Source organism: Oncorhynchus keta, chromosome 26, assembly GCF_023373465.1.
Source record: "Oncorhynchus keta strain PuntledgeMale-10-30-2019 chromosome 26, Oket_V2, whole genome shotgun sequence".
Taxonomy (NCBI): domain Eukaryota; kingdom Metazoa; phylum Chordata; class Actinopteri; order Salmoniformes; family Salmonidae; genus Oncorhynchus; species Oncorhynchus keta.
The window spans coordinates 34,739,915-34,760,912 of record NC_068446.1 but is presented as its reverse complement, the minus strand read 5'-3'; the positions used below and the strand labels follow the sequence as shown (position 1 = coordinate 34,760,912).

Genomic DNA, 20,998 nt, shown 5'->3' with positions numbered 1-20,998 from the left:
CCAATGTGGCGCAAGTGTCAAACGCACATTAGAAGTCAATTTCTGCATGTAAAGGTTCAGCAATTTACATGTCCAACACCATGTTCGGCAATTTACATGTCTAACGTCAGCTCGCTTGCGCTGAGGTGTGTCCTTAAAAACCAGCGCAAAAGTGACAATTTAATTCAGCACAAAGGAGGTCTTAGCGGTAACGCGGTTGGTTATAGCATTGATTTTGACACCGGAACCACAGGCTATCCAGCTGCAACGCACAGTGCCCATGTGCACATGGAACAAGAGAGATGTACTTTTTGTGCCTGCAAACCTCATATTTAGCAACATATAAAAAACAAATGTTTTTTCCCCATTTAAGTTTTATTTGATTAAAGACCAAGCACAGCCTCCCTTCTTCTCAATAAAGGCTGGGTTTTTTTTTGTCCTGCCCAAGATTTGCTAAGTAGCCAAGACTGGTCCATAAAGGTTTGAGCTCGTGACTTTTGAAATACATTTTAATTACCAAAGCTTTTATGAAACATATTATTAAAAAAAGAAAAACATCTTTATTAAAATATCACTTTTTGGAGCAGCAAAACAGTAAGTGGACATCCCTTTTTCATCTATGTGTTGTTCATTATTTTAGCCAGCGCCTGTTATTATTTTGGATGTGTGTAAAACCCCCTCCATACAGTGCATTTGGAAAGTCTTCAGACCCCTTGACTTTTTCCACATTTTGGTACACTACGGCCTTGTTCTAAAATGTATTAAATAGTTTTTCCCCTCATCAATCTACACACATTACCCTACAATGACAAAGCAGAAACAGGTCTTTAGTGCTGCAGAAATGGTTGTCCTGGAAGGTTCTAGCATCTCCACAGAGGAACTCTGAAGCTCTGTCAGAGTGACCATCTGATTCTTGGTCACCTCCCTGACTTAAACCCATCTCCCCCGATTGCTCAGTTTGGCCGGGAGGCCAGCTCTAGGGTAGTTAGAGCCTTGGTGGTTCCAAGCTTCTTCCATTTAAGAATGATGGAGGCCACTGTGTTCTTGGCGCCTACAATACTGCAGACATTTTTTTGATACCCTTCCCCAGAGCTGTACCTCGACACAATCCTGTCTCTGAGCTCTACGGACCTTTGACCTCATGACCTCCTTTGACCTCATGGCTTGGTTTTTGCTCTGACATGCACTGTCAACTGTGGGACCTTTATATAAACAGGTGTGCCTTTCCAAATCATGTCCAATCAACTTTATTTACCACAGGTGGATTCCAATCAAATTGTAGAAACATCTCAAGGATGATCAATGGAAACAGGATGCTCCTGAGCTCAATTTTGAGTCTCATAGCAGGATTTGAATAGTTATGTAAATAAGCTATTTCTGTTTATTTTTTAATACACTTGTAAAAATGTCAAAAACCTGTTTTCACTTTCATGTGGCATTGTGTGTAAATTGAGTTTTTTTTTTAAATGCATTTTCGAATAAGGCTGTAACGTAACAAAATATGGAAAAAGTGAAGGGGTCTGAATACGTTCCAAATGCACTGTATGTATGTAGGCTACATGTCTAAATGCCCATAATGGAACAAGAGATGAGATGATGCCAGAGACCCTTGTATATTCCTCTAACAATTGCTTGTTTTCCATTTCATTTGATTAAAAACGAATCCCTCAGTAGGTTACCCTTACCCTACCTACTCTAACGAAAGTGTCTTTCTTATCCTGACCATGCATTAGCCAACTACCATGTCAAATCAAAATAAAATGTCTAATAAAAGGTTATTTGTCACATGCTTCATAGACAACAGGTGTAGACTAACAGTAAAATGCTTACGGGTCCATTTCCAACAGTGCAGTATTAAAGGTGATATGATATCAAATAAATACAAAAAATATATTTTTTTTTTTAATCAATAGCAGGTTTTTAAATGGTCTACTCATGAGACTTACCGTCATGCTTTTCACAATTTACATGGTCCTATAATATTCAAATTACTCAGTCCTATAATGCTCCTCTGAACATATTCAAATTATTCACTCCTATAATGCTCCTCTGAACATATTCAAATTATTCACTCCTATAATGCTCCTCTGAACATATTCAAATTATTCAGTCCTATAATGCTCCTCTGAACATATTCAAATTATTCAGTCCTATAATGCTCCTCTGAACATATTCAAATTATTCAGTCCTATAATGCTCCTCTGAACATATTCAAATTATTCAGTCCTATAATGCTCCTCTGAACATATTCAAATTATTCAGTCCTATAATGCTCCTCTGAACATATTCAAATGATTCAGTCCTATAATGCTCCTCTGAACATATTCAAATGATTCAGTCCTATAATGCTCCTCTGAATGGTACATAGGCCTATATCTTCCTTATTATGAACATGCCTCACACACATTTTAAGGGGGGGGCTAGTATACATTTTGTTTAGGACAAATGCATAAAGACATGTATGGCCTTTAAGCCTACTCATTGAAGCAATTACAACAATGTTGACTGCCAACACTCCAAATATATTACAAAAACTGGATGCATTTTCCTGTTGCTATTATTCATTACTGTAAAACCTATGCTATTTAATAAACGGTATCAATATATAATGGACTAGGGTGAGAATATTCTGTGCCCCCCAGCCGAATTGGAGTTGATGATAATGCAAACACTGTCAATAACATACACAACTTGAGATAACCACATGCAGTATTAAGCCATCGAACATGTTGATTGGCCTGTGAATGGTCAAGCCCTCATCACACCTACAACTTATTTATTCATCAAAACCCAGCCCTTTCGCGACACAGACAGCTATTGAATAATTCCCCCTGTGAAAATATCAAAACACCCCTGGACATAAGATTTACAATCGCATTAGGTTTGTTCAAATAGAGTCCTTTGTCTTACTCTGACTTTCTGAGCATCTTTCTCTTCTATCTTTCCTCTTCTTTCTCCTACTTCCTTTGCATATCAGGATTGTGAAAAGATGGAATTTGTATGCAAGTATCATAATGTGGACTGTGGGAGGGAAGGGCTGTGATTTACCTAGTCTAGGATTTGAACTGTATAAAGACCTTCAAGCTGACATTCAAAACCTTTGAATTTATTTTGTACTTCCTTCCTCATTCCCCCCCAGCTCACCTGTGCAATGGCATGTTCCACAAGCACCTGCAGGACCTGTTCATCCCGCTGGTGGTGCGTTACATAGACCTTATGGAGTCCTCCATCGCCCAGTCCATCCACCGCGGCTTCCAGCAGGAAACCTGGCAGTCCGTCAAGTAAGAACCCCCCAATGTTGTCATTAGTTGCATTCTGTTGTGCTATTTAAAGCTCAGAGATGTGCTTTACATCAGGAACAGTAGCAAGCCTAGAATACTTCTGTCTGCATTTTTATGTCTACAGAAAAGTGTGTGTAGTGTAGGTTAGAATACATCCACTGAGGCACAAAACCACATGGAGTCTGGAGCATCAACACTCAGTGGGATCTCTCTGTTGTCTTTTGTCTCTGTCGCATCTTTCTTTGTTGTCGTTTGGTTTGGTTTGCCGTTCATTTCTTTTCAGGACAATAACCAACAACCTACCGAGCGTGCCTCTGCCCAAAGTCAATCTCCCACAGATGCCGAGCTTCTCAGCACCCTCCTGGATGGGCCCGCTGTGTGACAGCACGTGTGTATGGGCTGCCGCAAGACCTAGTTGGGCACTGTGGCATGGACTGTGCTGTGGTTGTCTTGTCATTGTCAAACTTCTCCAATTCAAGAACACTATTTCGCATTCTATTACTTCCCTTTGCCAATGGTATGCCATTAACTATCGAACCAGCTTAAAGCATTTTGTAGAAGTGTGAAACTTGAAATTCTGCCCTCACATTTAAATGTCAATAGTAAGACCAGTATGTCTACTACTACTGAGGCTTTTAACAATTCAGGTGGCCCAGATATTCCTGGGATTGGTTGCCCCTTTTGATGACCTCAGACTGATACCTTCTTTGGTATCAAGATAAAAGCATGTTTTTGTTGTCTTGTGAGTGTTGTGTTATGTGGTGCAGCATGGCAAATGTTTTGTGACACAGCAGCATCTCTTTTTTGAAATGCATGTTGTGGCTCCTTGATCAGGAACGGCTGTGGCATGTTTTTTGTGCACACATCCACCATATTTCAGGTATTTTTATTGTATATTGGATAGTATCAGGGACACCTGTTTATAACTGTGATGTCACGGTATGCTGGTCAATTCTCAGCTCAGTTAAGCACTGAGTTGTGAAGTATATCATGCCAAATTAATGTTAAATAAGAAATGGGATTCTTATTTCAGCTTGCAAGGAATTAATTTACCGGACATTTTGTAAGTAGGCGTTGCCATTTTGCAGATTTCAGTGAATATGTTTCTTCGAAACCTCAATGCTGGTCTTTGGGACTGTTATGAAACCGTTTTCAGCACTTGTCAAGTGACCATTTTCTCCTCAAACCTTTGTCATAAATGAGCAGTCAAGATCCCCCACAAGCAAAATTATTAAGGGCTTTTCACGTATGGAATTCGGTACCCTGGTTCGATTTCCTGAAGCGTTTGTGAAAATTCTACAGACTACGTAGACCTGAAAATAAAAATGTCAGGGTCTGATTAGCACATTCTACATGATGTAAACAATCTAGCTCGTTAACAACAGGCAAAAAAGTTCCACGCGACTCTGCCTCATCACAATACAAGTTGACTTCTGAGGGCCCAGTAGAAACAGTGGAGACTCAAACCACCCACCCACCTACCCTTGCCTCACTCAAGAAAAAAAAAAACTGGCACTTCGTTAGCGAGCACAGACGGGCGTGGGGGATCGTTCCATTCCCCCGGGAGAGGGGACGTTTGGAGAAGCGAGATCCTAATTAGTCATGAGGGGGGGGATATGAGCGAGCATTTAATTGCAACACGGATTTCGCTCAAATGATTTATTCCCACTTGTGAAGGTAAGTCTTTTAAAGGCGAAGTGAGAAAAGTGAGTGAGTGTGCTTCACTACAGCTCACCCTCTCTCTCTCCCTCGCTCGCTCTGGTTCCCTGTACACTTGGATGCTGGTTACAGCCACCGGTTGCCATGTGTTGCGGTGTAGACACCGGAGAGAAGGTGGCGATGGAGACCCATCTGTCTATGTGCTGAGAGTCTCCTTAGTAGCAGTCAGTTTGACAGCAGGGTGTGTTCAGTCACTGTAGAACATGTTCAGGAACTGTTGGGTGTGTCTTAAGAACATGTCATATGCAACTCTGACATGTTAAACTGTGATCCATGTCAATTGTCAAACGTGTTCAGTTATTGAGCAGTAATACAAGAAAACATCTGTACTTCACTTAAAACCCTTGAGCACAACACCCCAGACTTTGTAACTCAGTTTTCATTTGTTCATGTTTAACTGACAGAAGTTCCATGAAGCTTGGCAAAGATAATCTTTGGCTTCTTCCCTCCCCAACCCCTAGTAACGGCTCAGCAACCTCAGAGGACCTCTTCTGGAAGTTGGACGCACTCCAGATGTTTGTCCTGGACCTGCACTGGCCCGAGCCAGAGTTTGCCAAACACCTGGAGCAGAGGCTGAAGCTCATGGCCAGCGACATGATGGAGGCTTGCGTCAAAAGGTCAGAGGTCAGGAGGACGTCACCACCTGTGATGGGTTGGGGGTTAAGCATTTACCACTGCATACCTGGTTTATAACTGAGATATTACTGAGGATAATGAGGAAGAGTTTAGTGATGTGGTTTTGAACAGTGTTTTCCATAGCCCCTAGGAATTAACCATATCATAACACCTTTCAATTGTCTTTTTATACCCAAAGAACGAAAGCCGCCTTTGACTCCAAGATGCAGAAGGCCAGCAAGGCAACGGACTTCCGGGTGTCGCTGTCGGTGTGCACCATGTTCAACATGCTAATGGACGCCAAGAAGCAGTGCGCCAAACTCTGTGTGCTGGACTCCGGTCAAGAGGTACGACCACACTCAACCTCTATTGTCTGTTCTTTGACCGCACAAACTGATCACAAATTTCCAGTATTGCATGCAAAACCATCACTTACTTGACTAATGTAAATCCAGGATGTTTCGTTATTTAACTAACTAGTGTAGCGAACAATGGATATACTGTAGTTAACAGAATGGTCAGAGCCTCATTCATATGTTTAAACCTACAAGCCTACATGCCCTCAGCAGTTATAAGCAATGATCCCTCTAAGCTCCCCCGGGCCTGCTGTGCAGAAGAAATATCAGCCCACAGAGAGAAGCATGAGATTAAACTTCACTCAACTTTCTAGTTTTCCCTGTTAGTTAACACTATCAACATTTCCCTTTACTTGTGGTTGAATCAACACAATATTAGACACTTTCAATGCAACATACCGAAACAAAGTGAACTATGCAAGATTTAGTATGCAAAACTAACTATGCAAAATATTTTATTGAAGGCAGAATGATTTGGAGTAGGATTGTATAGCATTGACCGGCATGACTCAGTCCGTACTCTACACAGACCGGTTCGCATAACCAATCAGTAGGCCTACATGAAAATAGACCATTGCCATATATGGATCTGTGCCATTCACTTTGAACTGAACTGTGTTTACAGCATGAGCGGTCGTGAGTAGATGCACTTGTTTTGAGATCAAAGCGGGAGCTGCATGTAGCCACGTGTGCACATTTTGTTCATATCCTTTGCTAGTTAATGAGCTTTTTTCTCCCCAATTTCGTGGTATCCAATTGGTAGTAGTTAAAGTCTTGTCTCATCGCTGCAACTCCTGTACGGACTCGGGAGAGACGAAGGTCGAGAGCCATGCATCCTCCCAAACACAACCCAACCAAGCCGCACTGCTTCTAGACACAATGCCCATCCAACCTGGAAGCCAGCCGCACTAATGTGTCGGAGGAAACACCGTACACCTGGCGACCGTGTCAGCGTGCACTGCACCCGGCCCGCCACAGGAGTCGCTAGTGCCACTCTGATAGGCCTACATTCTAATCAAATAGCCACAGCAGCCTACTTGGCCACTGTTAAACCTCTAACTTAAAGTGGGTACAGCCTTAGTGTTCAAAGGAAACACCCACTGGAAGTTGCACATAATTTTCAAAACATTCAAGTTTGTGCTCAGCAGACCTCAAATTTGCTCTGTGCCCCTTCCCCCCAAATTGAGGGAACATTAGTGCAATGTACCACCACAACAGTATCAAATATTGTTCCCTACCTTGCCTGAGTTTCCCTCAAGAGCACAAGAACTAAAGTTTCCTTTGGTCTGTAACAGATTCAGTGATCTTCATATCACCTTGACAGCCTTGCAGCCAAAACATTCATTGCAATGGGCGCATTTATATCAAGTCCAGATCAGTGGTAACGTGCAGCAGCTGCTCTAAATCGATGTGGATGAATGAGCTCTCGATCTCTCCATTACAGCATTTCACCCTGCTAAAGGCTAACCCTCCGCTACTCGGCAACTCTTTACAGTGTCTCTACAGAGAGTTAAGCTCACTGTCCCCTTAACCTTCAGCTCCATTCTCCTCAAGTCCCTGAGGATGTTGATTCATAGCTGAACAGATGCACTCAGGTTTGTACACTGAGTGTACACTACTGATTCCAATTTAGATTCCAACTCTATGGTCATTATTGCTCTAATTGAATGAATGTATTAATTATGGAGGTGATTATGATATGGCAAGTTGTTGTTTCACCTGTGCTAAATACTGTCCAAGATCATTATCTATACAGTGTCTGAACCATTGATGATTTACGGGTGTGGGATCTTAATTTGACCCGTTCCATTACAGGAGTCAAATAATCCTACAGCAGGAGAATTTGTTTATTCATAAAATATGTATCTATGTAAGTACAGTGGGGCAAAAAAGTATTTACTCAGCCACCAATTGTGCAAGTTCTCTTCTCTCTTCACTTAAAAATATGAGAGAGGCCTGTAATTTTCATCATAGGTACACTTCAACTATGACAGACAAAATGAGAAAAAAAATCCAGAGAATTACATTGTAGCATTTTTAATGAATTTGCAAATTATGGTGGAAAATACGTATTTGGTCAATAACAAAAGTTTATCTCAATACTTTGTTATATACCCTTTGTTGGCAATGACAGAGGTCAAACGTTTTCTGTAAGTCTTCACAAGGTTTTCACACACTGTTGCTGGTATTTTGGCCCATTCATCCATGCAGATCTCCTCTAGAGCAGTGATGTTTTGGGGCTGTTGCTGGGCAACACAGACTTTCAACTCCCTCCAAAGATTTTCTATGGGGTTGAGATCTGGAGACTGGCTAGGCCCCTCAGGACCTTGAAATGCTTATTACGAAGCCACTCCTTCGTTGCCCGGGCGGTGTGTTTGGGATCATTGTCATGCTGAAAGACCCAGCCACGTTTCATCTTCAATGCCCTGCTGATGGAAGGAGGTTTTCACTCAAAATCTCACGATACATGGCCCCATTCATTCTTTCCTTTACATGGATCAGTCGTCCTGGTCCCATGGCAGAAAAACAGCCCCAAAGCATGATGTTTCCACCCCCACGCTTCACAGTAGGTATGGTGTTCTTTGGATGCAACTCAGCATTCTTTGTCCTCCAAACACAACAAGTTGTGTTTTTACCAAAAAGTTATATTTTGGTTTGATCTGACCATATGACATTCTCTCAATCTTCTTCTGGATCATCCAAATGCTCTCGAGCAAACTTCAGACGGGCCTGGACATGTACTGGCTTAAGCAGGGGGACACGTCTGGTACTGCAGGATTTGAGTCCCTGGCGGCGTAGTGTGTTACTGATGGTAGGCTTTGTTACTTTGGTCCCAGCTCTCTGCAGGTCATTCACTAGGTCCCCCCGTGTGGTTCTGGGATTTTTGCTCACCATTCTTGTGATCATTTTGACCCCACAGGGTGAGATCTTGCATGGGAGCCCCATATCGAGGGAGATTATCAGTGGTCTTGTATGTCTTTCATTTCCTAATAATTGCTCCCAGTTGATTTCTTCAAACCAAGCTGCTTACCTATTGCAGATTCAGTCTTCCCAGCCTGGTGCAGGTCTACAATTTTGTTTTTGGTGTCCTTTGACAGCTCTTTGGTCTTGGCCATAGTGGAGTTTGGAGTGTGACTGTTTGAGGTTGTGGACAGGTGCCTTTTATACTGATAACAAGTTCAAACAGGTGCCATTAATACAGGTAGCGAGTGGAGGACAGAGGAGCCTCTTAAAGAAGTTGTTACAGGTCTGTGAGAGCCAGAAGTCTTGCATGTTTGTAGGTGACCAAATACTTATTTTCTACCATAATTTGCAAATAAATTCATTAAAAATCCTACAATGTGATTTTCTGGATTTTGTCTGTCATAGTTGAAGTGTACCTATGATGAAAATTACAGGCCTCTCTCATCTTTTTAAGTGGGAGAACTTGCACAATTGGTGGCTAACTAAATACTTTTTGCCCCACGTATGTATGTATGTATGTATGTATGTATGTATGTATGTATGTATGTATGTATGTATGTATGTATGTATGTATGTATGTATGTGTATGTATGTATGTATGTATGTATGTATGTATGTATGTATGTATGTATGTATGTATGTATGTATGTATGTATGTATGTATGTATGTATGTATGTATGTATGTATGTATGTATGTATGTATGTATGTATGTATGTATGTATGTATGTATGTATGTTTGTATGTTGTATTTTTCTAAATGGCTATAGTATTGTATGTATGTATGTATGGTATGTAAAATGTAACAATTTAATGTTTGTTTGTTTTTCCATAGATTTAAACAACAATTTAAATTTATTTGGTCAATTTCAAAATAACGCTGTAACGTAACAACATTTGGAAAAAGTGAAGGGGTCTGAATACTTTCCGAATGCACTCTACATCTGTATCGTTGTTTCAAGTCCGGTGAGCTGGAGCTGCTCTTACTTTGGTGTCATTTGAGGGGAGAGCATCACTAGCAAAGTCATTTGTGTAATTGTGATCGACCTCCTTGATTCGGTCTTACCTTTTTTACATTGGATAAAAGCAGAGACATAGAGGTACAAAATGGTATATCATACACTGCATTTTTGAAACAATAGATAAGTAATTCTGCTTTGAAATTTGCTAAATATGGAACCATACTTTTGAGAAAATGGCCTTTAAATATTTTGGTACCTACTGGAGAGCTCTTCTTTGTCTACACTCATTCAGCATCATTCACATCTTTTTAAGCCTTAGCCCCACCCATCTCTTTAAGGGTTGATCCAAGCATTCTGTCCTAACAACAACAGTCAAGCTCCCAAGCTAACGTTGGCTAGCTTGCTAGCAACTTCCAGACACAAATGAAAGAACAACTAACTGACCATTTTACTCACCCTAGCAGAGCTGGTTAGGCTGTTTTTATGTAATCCAGAGTGTTGGTGACTGCAACTGTGCTGCTGGCAACAATTGAACCTTTACTGACACCGGCCATATTCAACAGGTGTTGAGCGTTCATAAATGTGTCAGTTATTCTGTGCTCTGGCACACTCAGATGAGAATGCTCTGAAGGTGGAGTAGATAGCAGAGCGAATTTACCAGCTATGTCAATCAACAGTCGTCACAGTGACATTCTATTGAAAAGGTTACTTGCATAGTGTAGTCTTTTGTTAAGACATGTATCTAGCTAGGTAAACAATGAACCATAATCCCAACTCATGAGGTTACTACCCTGCATGAATCTGCAGGTAGCTAACCATCCAAGTTCAATGTTAGCTAGCTAACATTAGGCTATATCTAGCAAAGCAAATGGTTCTGAGATACGAATAATAACAGCGAGCCTGCCAGCTAACGTTAGCTAGCTAGCTAATAGTACACTTTAACTTGAAATGAAAACGTCTTTCTGTCAAAATTAGAAACGCGTAACATCTGAAAATGTAGCTAGCTAGACTATCTTACCCATATACATCATGGATGCCATGGTTGCCCTTAGTTAGTAGAGTGTTTTCTCCATCTCCTTAGCTATCATACTCTAATGCCACTGATTTCAATTCTCAGGCCTTCAGAAAGTGGAGATCAACACTTACGCAGTTCTACTACGCTATACATTTTTTTTAACGCCGCGATAGACTGGATTACCTATACATGCTGACCAGCTCAAATAGACAGAAGCATGCTATATGGCAGACCAATCCGAACTCATCTCTTGGTATGTCCTTTCCACTCATTATCTCAGCCAATCATGGATAGCGGGAAGGTTGTGCACTTTTTCTGTGGCTAAACCAACTAGGCTCATAATTTAACCATTTTAATTGTATTTACCGATTGCACTCAAGTCTGTTATTAAGGCACATGAAAGTTCACATTTCAGAAGGCATTTCTACCAAAACATGCATTTTAATTCAAAAAGATACGTTTACATTCAAATGGCACTCCTGTGAAGTAGTGACCCGCCTAGTTTCCTGAAACGAGTCACAATTTGACTTTGCATGTGAGAACCATTAGCACAGGCAAGTCTGATTGGGCTTTGCAGTATAACAGCTTCTGCTATAGAACAAACGGAGCATGGCTTTGTCTGTGGTTTAGGATGGAAATAAACGCTCATCTCTAGACCTTTACGCTTTTAAAATAAAAACCTGTACCCATTGGAGAATGACTGCCCCCTCTTATTGAAGCCACGTAAGTTCAAGGCCGACAGCGTTATTGCAGGCGTTGTTTGCAGAAAATAGGATCCCCAATTTAGTGAATGTAAAAATGGCACTTTTCCTGGTGAATCTTTGTGGAAATAAAAACATTTTTGAAAGACAATCATGGCACCAATAATTGCTTCTAATGCTCCAGATGTATGTTCTTGAACCGATCATTTTTAAATCGCACACAGAAGAACTGAAAGGATAATTGAGTTGCTAATGGCAGCCTGCAGTACCCCGGTCAGCCTTCAACTTGAGTTATTCAATGAGAGGGGGCAACATTGAGCTAGCCTGCAACATCACTTCCTGGAGTAGTTCACATTGTGCATGCACTATTGAGTCTTCACATTGGAATGAATGGTGTCAAGGGATCGATGGCTTTGTCCATTCATATAGAAGTCATTGATTTTACCAGAGCTACATTTATTTTTATTTTTAATAAACACTATTTAATCTACAACATCTCTGTCAGAAAAAAATGATGATTTCCAATTTGGTTCAGATGAGATGGAGGCCATTGCCACTAAATCAACTGTTAGTAAAAGAATGTGTTCCGCCAAAAAAAAAATGTATCCAGTCAATGTGTGCCACGGTTCAAAAAAGGTTGGGAACCACTGTGTTAATGGACATCTTCACTGTAAATTGCATACTTATCAATCCTTTTTCCACTTTCTACAGAAATGTATGTTAATAGTTAAAATGGACATGTATATGAATCTCAAACAATGTAGTTATACCTGACTCAGATGAAGTATTCGGCCATAAATAACTTTCAATGGCGGTTCTCCATTTAGAATTGTTTTCAATTCGGTAGTAAATTAAGCCTAATCCAGATTCGGCAAACCAGCCCATTATATACAGTACCAGTCAAATGTTTGGACACACCTACTCATTCAAGGGTTTTCCTTTATTTTTACTATTTCCTACATTGTACAATAATAGTGAAGACATCAAAACTATGAAATAACACATATGTAGTAACTGAAAAAGTGTTAAACAAATCTAAATATATTTTATATTCAATGTAGCCACCCTTTGCCGAGATGACAGCTTTGCGCACTCTTGGCATTCTCTCAACCAGCTTCACCTGGAATGCTTTTCCAACAGTCTTGAAGGAGTTCCCACATATGCTGAGCTCTTGTTGGCTGCTTTTCCTTCCCTCTGCATTCCAACTCATCCCAAATCAGATGGGATGGTGTATCGCTGCAGAATGCTGTGGTAGACATGCTTGTTAAGTGTGCCTTGAATTCTAAATGAATCACAGATGGCATCACCAGCAAAGCACCATCACACCACCTCATCCATGCTTCACAGTTGAAACCACACATGCAGAGATCATCCGTTCACCTATTCTGCGTCTCACAAAGACACGACGGGTTGGAACCAAAAATCTCACATTTGGACTCATCAGACCAAAGGACATGTTTCTAGTGGTCTAGTGTCCATTGCTCATGCTTCTTGGCCCAAGCAAGTATCTTCTTCTTATTGATGTCCTTTAGTAGTTGTTTATTTGCAGCAATTGGACCATGAAGGCCTGGTTCACGCAGTCTCCTCTGAACAGATGATGTTGAGATGTGTCTGTTAGTTGAACTCTGAAGCGTTTATTTGGGCTTCAATCTGAGGTTGAGTTAACTCTAAATAACTTATCCTCTGCAGCGTAGGTAACTCTGGGTCTTCCCTTCCTGTGGCGGTCCTCATGAGAGCCACTTACATCTTAGCGCTTGATGGTTTTTGAGACTGCACTTAAAGAAACTTTCAAAGTTCTTGAAATGTTCCGCATTTGACTGTCCTTCATGTCTTAAAGTAATGGACTGTCGTTTCTCTTTGCTTATTTGAAAATGTTTAGTTACTACATGATTCCATATGTGTTATTTCATAGTTTTGATATCTTCACTGTTATTCTGCAATGTAGAAAATTGTAAAAATAAAGAAAAACCCTTGAATGAGTAGGTGTGTCCAAACTTTATACTGGTACTTTATATGCAGAGATATTAAACATTTCCTGGTGGTGTTAAATTGTTTTTATTTTGTATCATACACGCATACTGCATAATCAAATAATTAAATGAAATGATTGTGTGCAAGCTGTTTACTGTAATCATCTAATGCTATTGAATTTCAGGTGATGATTTTGCTTGTTTCTTTCTTTCATTTCCTTGGTTTCATTTTCATACATCCTGCACGTCATTGTTTGAATCCAAGATTGACAAACAATGGGTAAGTGTTTTTCATCCCTTTGTAGAATCTTAAACCACCTTCAGCTTTCTTTGTTAGTCCCCTCCTTATCACGCTCACACCTACTGAAAACATTTGCATTTTAGTCAATTAGCAGAAGCTCTTATCCAGAGCGACTTACAGGAGCGATTGGGGGTAAATGCCTTGTTCAAGGGCACATCGGCAGATTTAATCACCTAGTCATCTTGGGGATTCGACTGGCTCAACGCTCTTAACCACTAGGCTACCTGCCGCTACAGATTTTTTTATTATATTCGTTTTTTTTAATGGAATGGAACAATGGTGGAACAGAGCACATTCATATATGCAAACAAATGTAACTTCCTCTGGTCCTTGTCTCAAAGGGACCTCAATTTGAACTAAATCCAAACACTATGTTTCACATTCACCAGAGAATGTCTTTGTGCATAGCGGTCTATGCCAGAGTGCTCGCTTCTGATCGACACAAAAGAGATCCTGGCATTTCAGATGTTTGTGCGCTGAATGGCGTCTGCCATTGCCAGCTCATCATACTTCCTATTCAAACTGCTGAATGGAGAAGTCGTCTAAACTTTTAGGAGATCAGAAATGAATTTTTTCTCAAAGTACAGGCTGGCTGAGGTAGGAGACTTCAATAGAATGGAGGAATGTCCCCCTTTGTGATTTTCCACTTCATAGATAGTTCTGCCCCGAAATCATTCCCCAGCGAATGCTTAATCGAATATCTTCATCAAAAGCGTCTCTGCAAATTGGGACTGTCTTGCTGTATACCAATATATCACCAGGATCATCATGTCTAAAGAAATGATCAGTTAACTATGTTGTTGTTATTGTCATTTGAATGGGAAGCTTACATTTGGAAATGCCAGTTGCACCTTAGAATAAAAAAAACTCGGGCTCTTAACAGTTTGCTACCAGATAAGTTTTAAAAATAAATTGTTATTTTGCATGTGGTGCACACATTTTAAAAGACCTCGCAATTTAATATTCTCTAATGTGAAGAAGGACCTCAAAATTTGGCCGCCTCTGTAAAATAAAAAGCCAGCACAGCAGTGTTATTTGAGGTAAAAAACATAAAAAGTCCTTAAGATTCGCTTGAAATTCTGTTTATGAAAGAAGCTGCCATTTCGTGGGATGAAGAAAAAGGTGAAAAGAAAATGAGGGCTGCCGATGGTGACCTCCATGCACCCTCAATTTGTCACCGATCTGCAGGCTTTGTTGATTGAAATTTTTAATTTGGGTGTTCTTTAGACGCGTCATGAAAGGGCATTGTCACCAAGAGATGAACTCCCTGGCTGCCGTGCGAGCGTCGAAGGCAGCCATTCAACGCCGCAAATGGAGGCTCTCCCGCCCTCTTCTATCCCCCATCTCACTCTTCTCTCTCTCTCTCACTCCTTTCTATCCCTCCCTCTTTTTGGCTGTGACGTGTTTTTTTGGGGAGGGTAAAAAATACTCATGAATATAGGGGTTATGAGACATGAAATGGCGGATTAATTGAATCTAGTGTGAGCCTTTGGTCTCCGCAGCTGGACCGGTGCTTTAGAGGAACACAAGGCTGCTCTAATTGTGGGGAAGCACAAAAAGTATCCTTCGAATTCCTTTGCCTTCCAATGAGAGCGGGAATGCCATTCAGCCACATAATGGCCCTATTAGCTGCTTAACTCACCGGTGCTACATGGGAAGATTTTCTCTGCTGAATGTTTTGGGAAGGGAGTCAGGGTAGAGAGAGAGTGTGTGCGTGTTCGTGCATGCCAAAATGAAGGAATCATTTTTACCTTATCTCCCTCATCATAGATCTTAAAACTGTTTGTCTCCCTACCCCCTCCTCAGCAACAGTACCATTCGAAAATCGATGTCCTGATCGATGATGCGTTTAAAGACATGATTTCCTCCATGGTCACAAAGGTATGTTACTGCACATCCTCCACAGACCCAATGACCACATCCTGCATAGTGTTGCAAAGCTACCAGTCATTTACCAAATTACTGGAATCTTCAGTCATTTTGGAGTATAAGCTGAAAATCTATGGCAATCTATCTTAACTGTTGGTAATTTAAACTTGAATAACATTAGTATATATTTGTTTTATATAGTATTAATTTATCATTTTTGTGTCCATATTGTCCATGAGTTTCTAGTAGATATGGTTCAATAGAAAATAGCCTAATTAATGAGAAGAAAAAAAAACATCTAATCAACAATTGCGTTATTTTCAATTAACTCTTCAAAAATGTACTTTTTTCACAAATGCCACCAGTTTGGCATTAAAACATTAACATATTGACATAGTAATATAAATAAAGGTTTGTACAGAAAAGAAGAAAAAATAATATATCCTCATATTAAACACAGAGGGCAAGAGGTTATTACAGACATCTGTGATTCTCTGAAGTATCTAAAAGGGCCACTAGATGTATTGTGATAGATTTCATAAAATCCTTGAAAGATACCAAAATAGATACCTGGTAGTTTACTGGTTTCCAGTAATATACCGTCCCTTTGCAACCCTAATCCTGCATATATATACTGTATATTTCAGCCCTTCTCCACCTCAAATCCAATGCCGATTTTATTAAGAAACACTTTCTTAGTTCTATTTTACTAAGGTGTGATATAACCCAGTTATATCACACCTGTTAATTGTCCTCATATTCAATGCAAAATATGATTAGAATATGTTATAACCAAAAGAAGAGCGGAAAGCATACACTAAAAAATGTGAAGAGAAGATAGTCATTCAGGCAGTACATTCATTACTCCCCCCCCATTTTTACAAATGGCAACTAACATGTCTGATTTTCTTGTTTCCCCTGGCAGTTTGCTGGAGTTTTAGACGGTGTTCTGTCCAAACTCTCCAGATATGACGAAGGGACATTCTTTTCTTCTATCCTATCTTTCACGGTAAGCTTTTCTGTTCCACTCCAGAGAATGCGGACCCTTTGCGCTCAGTCCTTAGAAAAGCAACATGTCATTTGTTGTAACCGAATCTGCTCAGTTGAACTTTTTTTGTATCTTTCCTTTGCCTCAAAGGTGAAAGCAGCTGCCAAGTATGTGGATGTGCCTGTGAGTATTATTTCTCCTTCATTTCTAACAATGTCTTACTTGCTCATATGAACATGTTTGTTTGCACACACACATATTTCTGTCTCAAAAAGAAAAGCTTTCTGAGGAAAGCTGACATTGAGCAATGATCATATTTGTTAGATGTTTATCATCAGACTCTGATGTTAAAAGTGGGTGAAATATTTTAACATTTTGCCTTGAAGCACCGTTGTGTCAGAGTATTTGAGGTTGTGATGGCGTGCAGGACTAATTATTGGCACCGTTGGCTAATGAAAACGTTTTTTGAGCGATTTGCCAAGGTGTCGGTCATGGGCGGTCACTACATGCCGCATCAACACTATTGAGCGACAGCACCATGGCAGGAAGCAGGAGCTCAATCAGCCGACAGAAAGATGACAAATACAGTGATGAGCAAGCCCTCTAATTACCCAGAGAGACGCAGTGACACATCCTGAATTACTGGGGGCCCAGTGGGGATCTCAGATCCCCTAAATGCAACAAAGTCCAAGTTTGGGGGGGTGACTTGAAATAATGATAATTTAATCATTCTCCTATTTGTTTAAAATGCCATTTGTACTGAGTGGTAAATATTTTTTGTGTGTGGCTGCACTTGTCATCCCGGGACAGTTTCGTATCTCAGCCCCTTTTCAGGTGTCCCAGCTTTTCTTACTACAAAAAAGCTAAATGTGTAGACCCAATGACAATTACAGAATGAGATCCTTACACTTTTTAGTGTTTTGTAACAGATGTCTCTTTCCATTCATCCAATGGCGCAAGTGCACAGTACACTGTTTGGGTGCTGGAATTATTCAGTAATTTTAAAATGTCACGGTATAATTCGCACTCGGCAGGGTAGCCTAGTGGTTAGACTAGTAACCGAAAGGTTGCAAGTTCGAATCCCCGAGGTGACAAGGTACAAAATCTGTCTTTCTGCCCCTGAACAGGCAGTTCACCCACTTTTCCTAGGCCTTCATTGAAAATAAGAATTTGTTCATAACTGACTTGCCTAGTAAAATAAAGGTCAAATTAAAATTTAAAAAACTCTGGACAGGCACATTCCGCCGACTCTCCATTGGTCAGGGATTGCAAGGCTAAAGTCTCTGATTCACCAAATATGAAAGCAGGGTCAGGGTGTCATTACTTGGTCGGTTAGGCCACTTCATTGTGACATACTCTTGTTCTTAAGCCATCAAAAGATTTGCCCTGGTGGTCTAGTGGTAAGGGTTCAGTCCACTCACCAGTAGGCAGTGCTCCATTTCTGGTTAGGGAGGCCTGTTTCGATCCACAAGTCCAACTTTTAACCCAAAGCAAGAGGTGGTTTCACTCTATCGTAACCAAGCACACTCTGACACCCTTTTCAGCATCCATGAGTAGGACTGTTGATAAAGCCAGCCAAGCCTTTGTCCTTCTCTTCAAACCTCCCCCTCCCGCCTGTCCTTGACTCAGCGAATCCCACGTGTCCCATTGACACTGGTTCCCAGAGCTCTGAGCCTGCCAAATCTGCTCTCCTCCTCCCTTCACCTGAAATTATAATGTAACCACCTTGCGCTTTTGTGTGGAGGGAACCGAAAGCTGTTAAGCCCCTCTTACAGGTGAGCTAAAGAGATGGGAGAGTGGAGGAGGGTTGTGTCGCTGGGGCATTTAGCAGAAAACTCTTTTGGGTCCTTGTCACGAAAGGTTAAGATCCCTCCCACACACACACACACACAATGAGCTGCACCTGGGGGAAACAGATCCGGGGCAGGAAACCAGACTGGCAGCAGTGTATAATTAGCAGCAATCTCTCTCGCTCTTCCTTTCTCTATGTCCACAGCTTCCAGTGCTTATCCCCCTCAGGTTAACCAGTCATTGCTGCCCCACACCACCTACACCACCACTACGCCACCACCACTACGCCACCACCACCACCACTACACCGCCACCACCACCACTACACCGCCACCACCACCACTATACCACCACTATACCACCACCACCACCACTATACCACCACCACCACCACCACCACTATACCACCACCACCACCACTATACCACCACCACCACCACTACACCACCACCACCACCACTATACCACCACCACCACCACTATACCACCACCACCACCACTATACCACCACCACCACCACTATACCACCTCTATACCACCACTATACCACCTCTATACCACCACCACTACACCACTATACCACCACTACACCACTATACCACCACCACCACTATACCACCACCACTACACCACCACCACTACGCCACCACCACTACGCCACCACCACTACACCACCACCACCACTACACCACCACCACCACTACACCACCACCACCACTACACCACCACCACCACTACACCACCACCACCACTACACCACCACCACCACTATACCACCACCACCACTATACCACCACCACCACTATACCACCACCACCACTATACCACCACCACCACAATACCACCACCACCACTATACCACCACCACCACTACACCACCACCACTATACCACCACCACCACTACACCACCACCACTATACCACCACCACCACTATACCACCACCACTACACCACTATACCACCACCACCACTACACCACCACCACTATACCACCACCACCACTACGCCACCACCACTACGCCACCACCACTACGCCACCACCACCACTACACCACTACCACTACACCACCACTACACCACTACACCACCACCACCACTATACCACCACCACTATACCACCACCACTATACCACCACCACTACACCACTACGCCACCACCACTACACCACTACGCCACCACCACTACGCCACCACCACTATACCACCACTACTATACCACCACTACTATACTACCACCACTATACCACTACGCCACCACCACTACACCACCACCACTATACCACCACTACTATACTACCACCACTATACCACCACCACTATACTACCACCACTATACCACCACCACTATACTACCACCACTATACCACCACTATACCACCACCGCCACTATACCACCACCACCACTATACCACCACTATTCCACCACTATACCACTACACCACCACCACCACCTCATTTCTACATTTTAGTCATTTAGCAGACGCTCTTATCCAGAGTGCCTTACAGTTATTGCATTCATCTTAAGATAGCTAGGTGAGACAACCACATATCACAGTCAAAGCAAGTACATTTTTCCTCAAAGTAGTTATCAGTAGAGTCAACTCCACCACCACCTCTGGCAATTCCACCACCAACTCCACCACCACACACCTTTTTTCCATCTGCCTCCTTTTGACATGATTTGATTTCACACTAGATTGTTGACAGTCTGGAATAGCCTCTGTGTGTGGTTGTGTGTCTAGCATGTTTGGCTACAAGTCAAGTACAGAACTGAGGCTCATTCTTTGAAAGAGAGCAGAGCGTGACAGAGGGCGGCCCGTGTGTATTCTGTTTTGGCCTCAATCTAGAGTGTAGTTATGTTCTCCATCTCTTTCTCTATCGTTCTCTATGCCTTCCTCTCTTTCTCCATCTCTTTCTCTATGCCTTCCTCTCTTTCTCCATCTCTTTCTCTATGCCTTCATCTCTTTCTCCATCTATTTCTCCATCTCTTTCTCTATCGTTCTCTATGCCTTCATCTCTTTCTCCATCTCTTTCTCTATGCCTTCATCTCTTTCTCCATCTATTTCTCCATCTCTTTCTCCATGCCTCCATCTCTTTCTCTATCTCCTCCATGCCTCACAGTTATGTAAACTTAGGGCACTAAAGAGGCCTTTCTACTGAAAAACACCAAAGAAAGATACCCAGGGTCCCTGCTCATCTGTGTGAATGTGCCTTAGGCATGAGGACTGCAGATGTGGCCAGGGCAATAAATTGCAATGTCCATAGTGTGAGACGACAGCACTACAGGGAGACAGGATGGACAGCTGCATTGGCAGACCATGTGTAACAACACCTGCACAGAATCGGTACATCCGAACATCACACTTACGGGACAGGTACAGGATGGCAACATCAACTGCCCGAGTTACACCAGGAATGCACAATCCCTCCATCAGTGCTCAGACTGTCTGCAATAGGCTGAGAGAGGCTGGACTGAGGGCTTGTAGG

The 20,998-nt window shown here is 41.8% G+C and overlaps 1 protein-coding gene across 7 annotated transcripts in view; it reads left to right on the top strand.

The window, feature by feature from the left end:
• Positions 1 to 20,998, top strand: part of LOC118358779 (calcium-dependent secretion activator 2) — a 274,241-nt gene that overhangs the window by 220,354 nt on the left and 32,889 nt on the right. For 4 of the 7 annotated variants that reach the window (XM_052480605.1, XM_052480602.1, XM_052480601.1 and 1 more), the window contains exons 19-26: positions 3,119 to 3,260; positions 3,544 to 3,648; positions 5,441 to 5,596; positions 5,794 to 5,941; positions 13,827 to 13,841; positions 15,669 to 15,743; positions 16,657 to 16,740; positions 16,870 to 16,902. In XM_052480605.1, coding sequence (XP_052336565.1) covers positions 3,119 to 3,260; positions 3,544 to 3,648; positions 5,441 to 5,596; positions 5,794 to 5,941; positions 13,827 to 13,841; positions 15,669 to 15,743; positions 16,657 to 16,740; positions 16,870 to 16,902 — 758 coding nt within the window. The remainder of the gene's footprint in view (positions 1 to 3,118; positions 3,261 to 3,543; positions 3,649 to 5,440; positions 5,597 to 5,793; positions 5,942 to 13,826; positions 13,842 to 15,668; positions 15,744 to 16,656; positions 16,741 to 16,869; positions 16,903 to 20,998) is intronic. The other 3 variants (XM_052480603.1, XM_052480604.1, XM_052480606.1) reach the window with 3 other exon arrangements.